This window comes from Parasteatoda tepidariorum, chromosome 5 (genome assembly GCF_043381705.1).
Source record: "Parasteatoda tepidariorum isolate YZ-2023 chromosome 5, CAS_Ptep_4.0, whole genome shotgun sequence".
NCBI lineage: Eukaryota > Metazoa > Arthropoda > Arachnida > Araneae > Theridiidae > Parasteatoda > Parasteatoda tepidariorum.
The window spans coordinates 91,836,788-91,851,659 of NC_092208.1; the positions used below are offsets into that span (position 1 = coordinate 91,836,788).

The following is a 14,872-nucleotide window of genomic DNA, read 5'->3' on the forward strand; positions in this document are numbered from 1 at the left end:
TTCATTCCCATCATTTCAAATTAAGCATTATTGAAATAAACAATTAAAAATAAAGGTAGAAATCAGAATTCATTCAGCTATAATGAGGATTTATTCCTGCAGGAAATCCCCTCCATGAAATATTAATATTGACATCATTTCAAATGAGGCACAATCAAATGAGGAATTATCATCCAGTTATCATGAAGTCAACTTTTATAATGTTAAGTGTATAAAAAGATAGTTCTAAACACGGATTGCATGATCTTCCAAAGTGAAAAACTGCTTTGGAGGAAATAGTAGAAACAGATATTTCATAATCAAATTGTGCATAAGTTTATCAAACAGCTTTAAATATATATTTTAATATCACATCTGTATTCACATTTAGAGAAATCAGAAAATCACTGTCTTTTACAGAGATATAATATTGAAAACGATGAATTATTTGAAATCGTTCACAAACGAAACTTATCAGGGTGCGTAGTTAAATCTTTCACAAAATATTAGCACTTATATACATTAACAAAATGCAAAATAATTTTCAAAGACTTTACATGATCATGATAAAATAACTAGTTCAAACATGATCATGACTTTACATGATCATGATTCAAAGAATTGCTTCTTTGATTATACTAGCCACCATAGAAAGATCGAGATATTTTTCAGTTCGATTTCAGAGGGTGGAAAATGAAGCCTGAATTTGAGAATATCTTGCAAAATACAACACAGTTGCACGCAAGAGTGCAAGAATTTAGATGGTCGCAAAATCAACGCTGTATAGAAAAATTCTCAATTGGGAAAAGAAAAATTCTGCACTTTTTAAAAACAGGCAACGAAAAAAGCACCTTTAAGGGCTTTTATAAAACAAAAATCGAATAAGCACCTTTAAGTACGTTTCAAAAATGCTATGCACCATGTATATTACTGATGGTAGATGGCAGAATTAAAGAATTTTTTTCAACTAAAAGGAACACAAATAAATACCTATTAGATTGATGAATATTCTTTACTTGAGCATATAATTAATTATAAATGTTATTTCTGCTTTAATTAAAAGTCATAATTGTATACTTTTAAATAAATCACACTGACTTTCTACCTATGACAATTTTTAACATGCTCCAACTGTATTTTATTTTATTTAAAATACCTTACCTGCTTTTGTTTAGGATTTCCAATCACTGAAAATGGTGAAACTAGACTAGATTTCTGATAGTTTGTATAAGATAAATCCTGAGGTCCGAGTAAAGACGTTCCAGGTAAGACATCGACCGGCGGTCGAGCAGCAGGTGGGGAAACACAGACAGGAGATAATACTGGGGTCTGGCCCAGATCCTCAAATACCCTGGACACATGCCTGTCCAATATATCTTGATCATTATCCTCTGATGACGCAAACAAATCAAATACTGAAGATTCTATTTTACACTGATTTGCATTACTAGTACATCCACTTGCCCCAGGACGAGAAGGATCAGGTGACTAAAAAATGGAAAATCTGTAAGTTGCATGAAAACCCATTATTCCACAATAAAAATTAGTAATTTTTTTAAACTTCTCAGGGGTCTGTCCAGACATTTTGTGAAAAGTCCGCTTTTGTAAAATTGTGAAAAAATTACTCGTAATTTGTGAATATGAAATAAACGTTAAGTCACATTCTTTCAACCAGGATTCTGCTTTAGTGAATTTGTGCAAATAGGGCCCTGTTGTTGCAAAGTCTTTTTTTTTTGTCAAGACATACAAGATTATGCTCAACACTATAAAATTAAAATTAAAATAATTAAATTTTAAAAAATAAACAGCAATTGCAGCTACTAAATTACAGATGCAACATACAAATATTTGGTATTTAGCCTATACTGCTGAACGCAGAATATTCATGTCAGATGAATAATGGAAGAAGTTTCTGCAGAAGACAAAACTTAGTTCAATTACACTTGTCTTTCTTTCCCCTCGTTCTGGGAAGGGTTTATTCTATTAACAAAACAATAATGAAGATAAATAAATTTGTGAAGGGTTCGTTTTTAAGTTAGTGAAGGGTCCATTTCTTTGATTCCCAAATTTCTTCTAAACAGACCCCTGCTTCTAAACCACTTCTTCTCATATTGATACTTCTATACCTGCTTTTTTTTTAAAACACAGAAGATTTTCTATAAAATCACATAAAAAGCAGATAATTTTATGTTCTTCTAATTTTTATAGATTTTAAATATAATCAATTCAAATAAGAGAAAAATATTATCCCTTTTTTTGCACTATAGGGTGCTTATTTTTTGTATTCATTTATAACTCATAACATGAATTAGACAGAAGCGAAAATTAATGAGGAACATTTTCAATTCAATTTACTGGAATATCTTTGGTTCAAAAGATTAATTAAAAGAAAATTAGAGTTAACTGCAGAAAAATTGGCATTTATGCACATGTAATAATGTTTCTCTTTACATTTTGTAGAGTTTAAGCCAGCAGGTCTGTTTTGAATTTCAGAAAATAAACATTTCTTACCTCCACAGAATTTATCTTTTCCACTACTTTTTCTTTANAATTGAGTGAATAGGAATTGCTAGTACGATTTTTAAATCGCGTAAAAAAATTGCAACACGTAAGTTTTAAATCAGTTAAATGCAAAAATCGATGATTGATATTAAAATCGTTTGATTAGAAATCGCGATTTTAGCAAATTCCGGTTCAGTTTCTAATATTTAAAATTATAAAAATCAGCCAAAAAAAATAATAAAAATCAAATATCGGCGCTCGTAACGAAACGCTTAGACTCCTTTTCACTCTATAGCAGAAGTCGCGGCAATCCGACTATCGTTCGGGCGGCTTGGGTTTCTCCAATAGGACTTCCCAAAAATGTTAGTTTTTGGAACATGGTCGGAAATTTTCAAAATTGGGAAAAATAGCGGATTTCCGCTTTTTCGTGGAAGTCTTTCATCCCTGCAACACATAATTTTTAAACAAGTCTAATACGAAGATCGATGATTGATATTAAAATTGCCTGAATAAGAATCGAGATTTTGTCTGAATCTGGCGCAGTTCCCAATATTTAAAATTCCTAAAATCAGCCAAACATACATAAAATCCTAAAATCAAACAATACGTGTCATCATCTGAAAGACGGGGAAGTCATTCTCTCACACTTACGGAAATAGGGCTGCTGGAAATAGGATACTGGAAATAGGGCTGCTTTCCTGAGTTTTCGATATTTTTCAAGGTCATTTCGAAATTTTCAAGGATTTAATATCATTTTCAAGTACTTCTAGGGGCCCTTGAAAATCAAAATGAAATTCAAGTACTTTTCAAGGCTTTTTCAAGGCCGCGGGAACCCTGTTTAGTGAATTTGTGCAAATAGGGCCCTGTTATTGCAAAAACTTTTTTTTTTCGCCAAGACATACAAGATTATGCTCAACACTGTAAAATTAAAATAATTAAATTTTAAAAAATAAACAGCAATTGCAGCTACTAAATTACAGATGCAACATACAAATATTTGGTATTTAGCCTATACTGCTGAACGCAGAATATTCATGTCGGACGAATAATGGAAGAAGTTTCTGCAGAAGACAAAACTTAGTTCAATTACGTTTGTCTTTCTTTCCCCTCGTTCTGGGAAGGGTTTATTCGATTAACAAAACAATAATGAAGATAAATAAATTTGTGAAGGGTCCGTTTTTAAGTTAAAATATTTAGTGAAGGGTCCGTTTCTTTGATTCCCAAATTTCTTCTAAACAGACCCCTGCTTCTTAACCACTTCTTCTCATATTGATACTTCTATACCTGCTTTTTTTTTAAAACACAGAAGATTTTCTATAAAATCACATAAAAAGCAGATAATTTTATGTTCTTCTAATTTTTATAGATTTTAAATATAATCAATTCAAATAAGAGAAAAATATTATCCCTTTTTTTGCACTATAGGGTGCTTATTTTTTGTATTCATTTATAACTCATAACATGAATTAGACAGAAGCGAAAATTAATGAGGAACATTTTCAATTCAATTTACTGGAATATCTTTGGTTCAAAAGATTAATTAAAAGAAAATTAGAGTTAACTGCAGAAAAATTGGCATTTATGCACATGTAATAATGTTTCTCTTTACATTTTGTAGAGTTTAAGCCAGCAGGTCTGTTTTGAATTTCAGAAAATAAACATTTCTTACCTCCACAGAATTTATCTTTTCCACTACTTTTTCTTTATTTTTCCTTTCTTCACAAACCTTATTCAGTTTTAATATAAGCTCTTGATGAAAATCAGATGGATTTCTCGTTGTTTCAACACCCTGTTTACGTTGAGTTATCTAAAAAAAAAATTTTAAAAATCATAAACACAATCTAAATATATTTCTTTAATTCTCTTTAAATTCTCTCTTATGGGTAAAAAGAATAAATCTAAGACTGAAAGCACACGCTTTTAAATTTCTTTAACAATCGATCACTCTATTTAAAGAATCAAAACAGTTTAACATTCTTCAAACCTGAAAGTTGTATAAAAAAAAGAAAAAAATACTTACAGATACAAAATCTTTAGGTAGTTCATGCAAATTATCTGTATTTATAGGATATTTTTTCCCATCCAGTAGTCGTTTTGGTTTATTCCTTGACATAGAATAATCACTGTAAAATAATCACTATTTAGAACACACATTTAAAGACATACACACACATAAAATCTATGCTTGAGAGCATAATCTGTCCTAAAATTTATTGTATTCAAAATACTTATGTAGCGATTCTTAAAGCACCAGATGACGCTTTTAACTAAATTATGATATTAGTAAAGCACACAAGCCAAGCACAGCAGAAAAACAAGTGCTAGAAATTTTGTGATAAAACAGATTATTAATTTATTTTCAGTTAGGCATAAAAAAACAACGTAAGTGCTTCATGATTGATTCCAAGAAAAGTGACCTGACAACTTTTCTCCTTCTATTGCTAAAGCTATGCACACTAAAATAGAATTTCAAAAAAACTGATCGGAAAAAAAAAATTTTATACTTTTTTAGCAATATGTAGCTTACCTTACATCCCATAAATATAAAAATCTTAATTTTGAATTTTTCTTCGCTTACGTCAATCTTTCAATTGCAATGTAGTGCACTGGTTCTGGGTATAATGAATTAGTATACTTTATCGAGCGGGACACCCGTGTGCTCAGCTGTCCGGCATAGTGCTAATGGGACAGTTATTATTTGTTACATAAAAAAAGTATTACTCAAGCACAAATACTATCGAAAACAAAAAACTGTCTTATTTCATTCAGTGTTTTAATAGTTTCCAAAAATTTGCCTATATATGAGATTATATTATACACCTGTTAAATAAAAAAATAAAATAAATAATTAAATTTTCTTTAATCTCTTAAAACAGTCCATAATAACAATCCAGTTGAAATAATTAAAGCTTTGCATTTAAAAATGATATTAAATTAGTTTAGTAGAAATTAAAAAAGCAAGAACTGGGAAGGAAAATTAATATTCTACCAAATTTAAGACTATAACTCTTCAATATTTTGCATTAAGGACCTAGTTTAAAATGTGTCAATTAATAATATTATTGAATTTCATCAATATAATGTCGAATAAAAATGCCAGAAACTTCAATAACAGCATTTTTTTCCTTCAGAATATTACTTGGTCTTTCACTGAGTGTTTCATTTCTTATACGATACAGTTTTGCTACTTACTGTAATTATGTATTTTAAAGAAACTGTCAATGAAAACAGTGATAACTTACACACTACTGTCACAATTAGACATTGTATCGTCTGTCTGAGCACCAGAAGATATGCTTTGTAATTCGCTATCTTGCACAGAAGTAGGTAAGCATGTACCATATCTGGCATGATATGAACTGTAATTCACAGAGTAAGGAGACTTTATTATTGATCTGAAAATGCACACACATTAGAAAATACAAGGTTTGGTATGTTTTTTATAACAGTTTACAAATGAATTAAAAAAGAGAAACTTAAGAATTAGACATGATAAATGTTAATTATTTATTTTTTTTAAAAAAAAATCACTTTAGGATTGTTTAAATCAATTCAATTTTATGTTAACCTTTGGACTATGATTTACAACATAAGCAGAAAGACTTTGTATTTAAAAAATTTCCTATTAAATAGAGTATATGATAAAATTTATCTGAATTATTTTATTGGTGCAACCTATCCAGTTTTTTAGTGATTTAGGTTTCACTAAAGATCATAATTTCTTTTAATGTCATATAAACTCTTTTATGAATAAAATTACTCATTCTAGGATAAAAAAAAGGGCAGGGAGCAAAAGTTTAAAAAAAAGGCATTATTATTCTAAAAAGGCAATAATTTCGTTCTATGGGCTCTACACGTTCTATGAAAAAACATTGTCAATCAGTAAAAGAAATTTTTTTTTACTTCACTAAAAGTAGCAAAGCAATCATATTAATTACTAATTTTTATTAATAAATTAACATATATATTGAATTATTGAGCTAATTAGCTAGGTAATTTATTTAAAATGCAAGCATATATTAATTAAATAATAAATTCATGTTTTTAAGTGTCTGTAGTCATGATTTAATAATTAAAATGATTTATAAAAATCATGGTTTAATGATAGTAGAAGCAACTGCAAACTTTCAATGTCAAGTGCAACAAGGGGATGTGATGGCTATTTTTTCTTTCCCTTATAAATCTATGTATTGACTGCAATGACAAATTAAATAAAAAAGAGTTGAAAATAACAAAAGTTTAAGACATCTATTGCAGAGTTTGCAGGGGGAAAAATAAAGAAGGGTTGAGGAAAGAAAGGGCAAAAAGGGTATGGAGATCAGGGCACTAATTTACTTCAGATGCAACAGGGTGCATTCTTTTGACTAAAAGGGCAGCAGGGTGCTCCGCCCTGTTTACCCTGCCTAGAATGAGCTTTGAAATACTGTTATGTTAATTTAAAAAAGTTAAAGATATTTTCCAACTGGAATTTTTATTTTTGCTTGGTGTGTCTACCTTAACATGGTTTAGCACAGGGGTCGGCAACCTGTGGCTCGGTGGCTCTTTTGGTGTAAAGTTGCGGCTCTCCAGTTCCATACGAAAAAATTAATAAATTGTTACCAAAACCCTTAAAAATAAGAAATATTTTAAGTACCTAATTTCCAAGAGCTTTCTATTCTTATAATCGTTAATTTCAAACCGCTACGCTCAGGCCCATCGTTAGTGGGGTGTCTCATTTCAACTCGATTCCGAGTATTTACCCAGAAAAGTGGCAAGTCTGTTTGAGCATGCCATTACCGACACTATGAAAAGGCACAAAAAGGGATGGCGCCCGCGGCTCTGATCTTCTGAAACAGCAGACAAAATACCGGAAATTTCTGTCAACTTGAAAAATCCAGGGTGTTTTAAAAGTATTTAGCTAGAAATACCTTTTTCTCACGTTTTCTCTTACTCTTTCTAAGAATAAAGACAATATCTTTGTCCATGTCGTTAAGAAGGGGAAGGAAAGGGCTCAATGCACTTACAGCTGAGGTTTTCTCTTTATGACTGTCCAGTTTCTTTTCACTCACCCCACCAGTTACTTCACTGACCTGTCTTTAACTGTCCAGTTCCAGTTTACAAGTACATACTTAGTTACTCAAAGTGTATTTTATAAATTAATGATATTATTGAATGTAAGTATAAATTTTTTATGAATATATACTATTTGCAGTCTAATTGTTTAAAGATTAAGGTAAAATTAAATTGCATTAAATATGTTATTTTCCAATTAAATTAATTCCTCAATTATTGCTTCAAATTGTAGGTCATTAGGTTATTGGTTCAAATGTTAGGTTATATCACTCCCCCCCTCCCCACCAGAAAAAAGAGCTATTTCTCTATCCCCATTCAATATTTTAGTCACAGCTCTTATATTAATAATAATGTAAATTATAAAACGAATAATAAAAATGAATAAAATTATTAAATAAAAATGAAAAATAAAAATCTTGCAATAAATAAGAATTAAAAATAATTATTCGCAAATAAAATTACTGAAATTAAATAAATACGCATATAATATTTGAAATGCATCAAAATGAATCATACTTAGATTAAGAATTTTAAAAAAAATGCACGAGTCATAATTGATGTATGATAATTTTTCAGTTTAATGAATAAATACTAATTTAATTTTCATCTACATTTTTTAAAGCCTTTGATGTGTATCACATGTAATTATTGTGTAAAACATGATGTTATGAAAAGACCACCCTTAATATAAATTTTTATAAACATTGACAAAAATAAAGATATAAATCTACTTCAGCGGATGTAGTAAATTAAAATTTAAAAGGGAAAAAGCAAGAATATGAATTTAAAAAATATCTAATACAATATATTGATAATAATCTTTATTATAATAATAACAGGCCTGTTTAATTGCCAGGTGAATGTTAAAGTTTTTAATTTATAAAGTTATTTAATTTGGTAAAAAATTGTTAATCGCCTTTTTACACTCGCCTTCCTCAACAGTAATTTGTTTGTTTTCGATTGATAAAATTCTAACGTGTGACCTCTATCCGTTCTTTTTTGCGTTCACTTGAAATAAAATTTCTTTAAATGCATATTAAGAGTGGTCATTCCGAATCACCTGCATATTATTAAATTACATAATCAAATACATTAATGTTGTAAATTTGCGAATAAAAGATATTTCAAATAATAGAAGATCGTTACTTTCAGTGACTTTTATTAAATTAATTTTAAAAAACAATGTTAAATTATTTGAGTTGGAAAGCTTGAGGCTCTATAAATTTTTTAATTTTTCACAATAAATATAAAAAGTATGTGACCATCATTTCTAGTACTTAATCATAAGTCGATTTAACGTTTGCTTTGACAAAAAAATGTAAAATTTATTTAAATGTTTAATAATTAAGTGCTTAAAATTTTTTTTTTAACAATAACAAGAATAGATGGTACATATTTCTTAAAAAGGAAAATTGTGAAAAAATTCGGATATAATATTAAATGAATATTAACTATATAATATAAATGAATATTATTGCGGAATTGCCATGAAAAATTAAAAAGAATTATTATAAAATCTATCTGATAAGATTGTGTTTCGTTGCACATTCAATAAAAAAAAATCGCGTTTTCTGTTAAAAATTTGACGAGAATTAGTAAGAAAATTTAAAATTTTTATCGAATTTTAGTGACTCAAGTATTCTTATCCCCCCCAAAAGAATTAAAAAATTTAAATTAAATGAAAACTAGAATATTATTTTGTATTCAAAACCGTTTTTTTAATTAAAAATCAAATAAAAATCAAATTAAAAATACATAAAAAAATACTATACTATTAAATCAAAAATTTTTAGTAGCTCTTTAAAAGCGGGAAATTTTGTAAAATTGCAACTTTTGGCTCTTTCATTACAAAAGGTTGCCGACCCCTGGTTTAGCAGGTTTGTGACCCGTAGAGCTATATCGGCAGTAGCTCGGCTACCGACAGGGTTCCCCGAGCCGGGCAGGTCGAGTGAACCAGACAAAGTGAAACACCCTGGTCCTTCAGGTCAGGGGTGAGGCCTAAAACCAACAACCTTATCCTGTAAAAAAATTTACCGTTACGAAATCAAAAGGAAATTATTCTGGACTGCTGCTCCGGAGGAGACTTGGAAAGGATTTTAAGGACGTAAGAATAGGTTCGTGGAACTTACGCTCTCTCTATAGAAGCCTTTGATGCAAAGAATGGATGAATGCAATGTGATGGATTGGGCAAGGAATACAATCACACAACTTTTTACAGTTGTGACCCCAACAAACATGTATTCGGAACAGAAGTCATTGATGACACATTGACTTTCAACCTAAAACACCTAGGTTATGTAAAAGATGGGTTTAGAAAAGTCAGCTTTGGGAAAAGTGCAGAGAATAGACACCCATAACTGTTTCATGGACTTCAAAACTGCATATAAATGTATCAATTGTGAATTCCTTTCAATAGCTTCGCATGAACTGGGTATATCAGAGGAACTTCTGTCTCTGGTGGCTCTTACCCTTAATGAAACAAATCCGTATACAGAATGACCTGACTGAACAATTGGATATGAGGAATGGCTTGTCTCTTATTTAATATTGCCCTAAAAAAAGTTTTAAACACCAAAGGAAATAACCTCAGTAAAATAAACCAACTATTGGCCAATGCAGACGATATCATTATTATGGTCTGGGCTCTTAAACAAGCCGTAATTGTATTAGAACAATAGGCAATGAATTTAAAAAAAGTGAACAAAAAAAGACAGTGCAGTGCAAAGTCTGCAAAGGCAGAAAACAAACAGTGCAAAGCAACTGCAACAAACAGAAAACAAACAACTGCAACAGTGCAAAGACAGAAAACATGCAGTGTTTAAATTCAGATCTCCTAATTAGTCATTCAGAAATTGAGGAACACAAGTTTGGAAAAGTAGATTGCTTCCCCTACAGGAATTCAGCATTATAATGGAAATACTTTGATACTAACACAGTTTTTGATATTTCTAAAAAAAATCAGTATCAGTTGAAATCGGTTTATAAATTTAGAAGTGATTAGATTGTTTGATTTCTCATACATATCGATGATGTTGAGAGATTTTTGAGGGGTTAAGGGAAAGACAATAAATTACAAAAGGAAAAAAAAAAAATTTGAACACTCTATGCCATAAAATGTAGTAATATATTTGGAACCTATAACTACTATTTTGGTTAATATATGCAATAATTACACAAAATTTTGCAAACCTAGCTTCTTTTTTTTGTTGCTAGAACTGAAAATATTCAAAAAAAATTAAACAAAACTTTCAGAGCAATTTAAAATTAGTTACAAAATTATTACTTAAGAATTTGAGAAAAGTTCATTAAATATCTTAATTTTATATTCATCATTGAATATCTTAAAAATTTTAAAAGTTTCAATCCATTTTCNATCTTAAAAATGAAAAAAGTTTCAAGCAATTTTCTAAGTAGTTTTCTTACTCTTTTAAGAAAAAGCTCAAAATTATGAGGGATTTTCCACAAATTTCATTTTGTACTATTAAACAAGATTTATTAACAAATGATAATATCCTTCTAATAATGGTCTGGAGAACAACGTTTGGGTAGTATTGTGGAATAAAACATGCGGGGGAAAAAGATACTTTAATGGGGGATGATCCCCAACAATGCGGGTGTCATTTTTAATAATCTAAGGTGGAAGAAAATTTTTGTTAAGAGTGTACAGTATATCAAAACAAGTGAACATCCGGAATAACTCTAATGATTAAACTCTCATGCTTCAGAAGTCAGAAATTTGAATGACATCAAGAAAAAAGTAACATCAAGAAAATTACATCGGATGAAATTTATTTTAGAGTCTGATATCGTAAGTTAAGATATCGTCTGTACTTAATTAGTATCATTAAAACTGGGCCCCCTCAAATGATCAAGATAAGTTCTAGTATGTAAAAATCATATAATTCGTTCATAAGTTATTCAGGGTATTTCTCTGTTTATTTTGCACATTCTACATTAAACAGGCATGTGACCTGATCGGAACGAAAAATACGCAAATGTCATAGATATGCCGATTTGTCAGTTCACTTAGAGACATCAATGAACAATTTTATAAAAAGATATCAACAGCACTGATCAGAAAAATTTGAATTCAGTTTAAATACTGAAATATCACCAGTCTGATTAAATAGTGACAAAAAAAATTAAAAAAGACTTTTACTTACCCTGGTTCTATCCTACTTCTTCTAAGATCAGAATTTCTTAGAAGCTTTCTTCGTATACTTTCTTTTTTTAATATTAATTGGTGCTTCTCAGTTAAATGAAGTTCCGAATCTTCGTGCAAGGTAGGTAAACACTCAGCTTCTTCAGAAGCAACTCTTTCAGTTTCACCCTCAGATGAAGATCTTAAATGCTGAAGATAAAGGTCAGACTGCAAAAAGGTAGTGTAAGTGGTGTTCGAAATGTCCATCTCCACTTGACGTTGAGCAACATCAAAAATATGGATGTCTATTTCTTTCGACTGTATTTTACGCTTGATTTCTCGTTTCGTATCGTCACCGATTGCAGCTATCCTTTTGACCTTTTTTTCGTAAAGAACGTGCACGAGCTTATTCAACTTTTCGCGGTCCGTGTGCTGAGCAGTCTTTTTAACTCCTCTGCAAGCAAAAATAAAATCTAAAGGCTTAGTGTCTTGATTTTCCATAATCAAATATTTCTGAAAAAGGTCTGTCCCTTGAATATCGTCCAACAAACACTGCAAGCTAACAGTCCATTTTCCAGGATTAGGTGGACTAGGAACAGGAGACAATTCCATAAATTCACACCCTTCATTTTGAAAACTGTTTGTGCCATTGATGTTTTTACTGTCACACTCAGTCACTTCACAGATTTCCATGTTTGGAAAGTCGAGGTACTGTAGGGGAAAGGGCTTTTCAAAGCAAGAATCTTCCTTGCCTATAACGGGTGGTCTTGATTCTTCTGACATTGGCTCTGTAAAGCCATTCATAGCACTCAATTTTTAAGAAAACTATCCATTAATTTAGCCTTTTCACGTGAAGAAAAGGAAATAACTGAAAGATAAAAATAAAATATTTAGTGACATGTTTAAGGTTCTACTTTTGCTTCATCATATACACAGAAAGACACTCCTTCACAGAAATCTACTTTGCACAGAGGTACAAAAAATGAGGTAATTTAAAATAAAATAAAAATTTTAATGGAAAATAATCCTCAAAAATAAAATCTCATAAGAAAGAAGGACTGAGTTGGTAGCCATAAATGATGTTCTCCCAGCCACACATCCTTACAAGGAAACAAATTTCACAAGAGAAAGAATGAAGCCTTGTGTTAAATTTGCTAATTTCTTAATACAAATAAATTTAAATTTATTCACTTTTTAGCTTATTGAATTCCTAAGTTTAAAGAAGAACCTCAAATTGAGTTGCATTACTTAAATACATTTTTTGATTTTTATAACTTTAAACACGTGTGACAGCTTATTCAAGAATTTTGTAAAATCCAAAGAGAATTTTTCTTTCCTTGCTAAAGAAAAAATTATTAAAATAGAAACTTTACAACTTATATTTAAAAAATTATTAAGACCTCTCGTAAAAAGTACCTTGAAATGTTTAATTCAAAAATATTACACATATACATATTCCCCGTGGCAGAATCGCACCGACATTGTCGCAAATTATTTTAGAGTTATTGCAGTATGATTTCTCTTTCGAAAATTAAAAAACATTTACTTTTTTCCTTTCTACAAAAATGGGGGAGATTTCTGTATCGTGATCTGTGGCAGAATAATCGTGAAGTCTTAGAAACTTCCGGGCAGCGGCCCGCGAGAAACTAAAAAAAAAAAACATCATAGAAAGGGTGCAACTCGAAAGGTTGCATCCTTTCATCTACATGTTTTGTTTTTAAAATTTGCAAGTTTAAAATCTATTTGGCATCTTGGCAATTGTAGTTGGTGAGACAGATCACAATACGGAAATATCCTCCAAAAATGTACACGTAATATTTGGATCAAGCATTGAGAATATCACTTTTTGACACGCTCAACTTACTCCGATAGCATCGTAAATCGATGTAATGTTTCGATTATATTTTCGGCAATTATTGATATTCATTTTCAAGTAGATTTTAAATATCCTGATACATTTCAAACAATATGGAAAATTCAAATCAGGCATTTGAGTATTTACTTTTAAATCAATAATTCTATCGATAACGATACTTTTTATACCATATTATTTATTGCAACAACCTAATCTTGAAACGAAACACGCATTTGAGTAGTCCGATTTGCACGATTTCGTCACCAATCTTTAGTTCGGCAATTACTAACTACTACAGATTTCATGATTTAGTTTTTTTTATTGTGATGATTAATTACAAAATGCGAAGAAGGAAATAATTTGTGCACCTCCCTCTCCAACAAAATGAGAGAATATCACCCATAATATCAGAAAACAAGATTATTACATGTTCAATTAAAAAAAATTATATAGTTTTTTTTTGTAAACACAGTATAAATTAGTATCATATATGTTTATTATTATAAGTATTTTGCAGAAAGACATTAGTGCTAAAGAGTTATGTCGCAGGTAGCTAGACAAAATTCTGACACAGGGTACATATTAGTCTCTTAATATTTTTAAGCTACACATATTCTACATTCTACCCATAAGCTACTCTTATACTAAAACCTATTACATTTCTATGAATACAAAAAAAATATTTGAAATGTAATGATGCTTTATAAGGCTAGTCAGAAAACTACACAAGCAATTAAGAAAATTGGATTTACACAATTATAAAAAACTAATCTTAATAACAAAATAGGAGATATAAGAGTAAGGTTATACAAGATCAGCACTAAGCATTCGCTACCTCAGCAAATGCGATAAAATTGTAAATTCTGCATAAAAAATTGTATTTCGAGGACTGATTTTTTCTACCAAAAAAAAGCAGTCGAGCCTCTATTTAACGAAGTCCAAAATCCTGATAAAATGTTTGGTTGTATGGAAAATTCGTTAAATAGAGAATCACCATTTGAAATACTTGCAACACAAAACAGGTTTTAAATTCATAAACACTAGGCATAATTAAAATAACAATTGATAAGCCTTTATTTTGTAAATTATTATCTACCATTTAATTGTTTCAAATGATTTTAACACTTTATGAAATGAAGGTCACTTCATCATTTCTGTCTTTATCTTCCACACAATTTATTACCAAATTGTTTTTATTTTTCAGACTGTCCAAAATATCTAAAATAGTTATGGTTTTTGTGGTTGCAGCTTTAGAATGAATTCAAAAAATCATTAATCAGTACATCATCATTAATTTGATTCTCTCCTAGCTGCACTAAAATTTTTTTTAATTCTTCTAAAGG

At 29.9% G+C, this 14,872-nt stretch overlaps 1 protein-coding gene across 5 annotated transcripts in view; it reads right to left on the bottom strand.

The window, feature by feature from the left end:
• The window catches only part of LOC107454244 (axin-1), a 59,003-nt gene that overhangs the window by 16,757 nt on the left and 27,374 nt on the right, over nt 1-14,872 (bottom strand). For 4 of the 5 annotated variants that reach the window (XM_043044741.2, XM_071180795.1, XM_071180796.1 and 1 more), the window contains 5 exons: nt 11,697-12,542; nt 5,724-5,876; nt 4,502-4,604; nt 4,151-4,288; nt 1,141-1,467 (listed from right to left, as the gene is read on the bottom strand). In XM_043044741.2, coding sequence (XP_042900675.1) covers nt 1,141-1,467; nt 4,151-4,288; nt 4,502-4,604; nt 5,724-5,876; nt 11,697-12,478 — 1,503 coding nt within the window. In that variant the 5' untranslated portion in view covers nt 12,479-12,542. The remainder of the gene's footprint in view (nt 1-1,140; nt 1,468-4,150; nt 4,289-4,501; nt 4,605-5,723; nt 5,877-11,696; nt 12,543-14,872) is intronic. The other variant, XM_071180797.1, reaches the window with a different exon arrangement.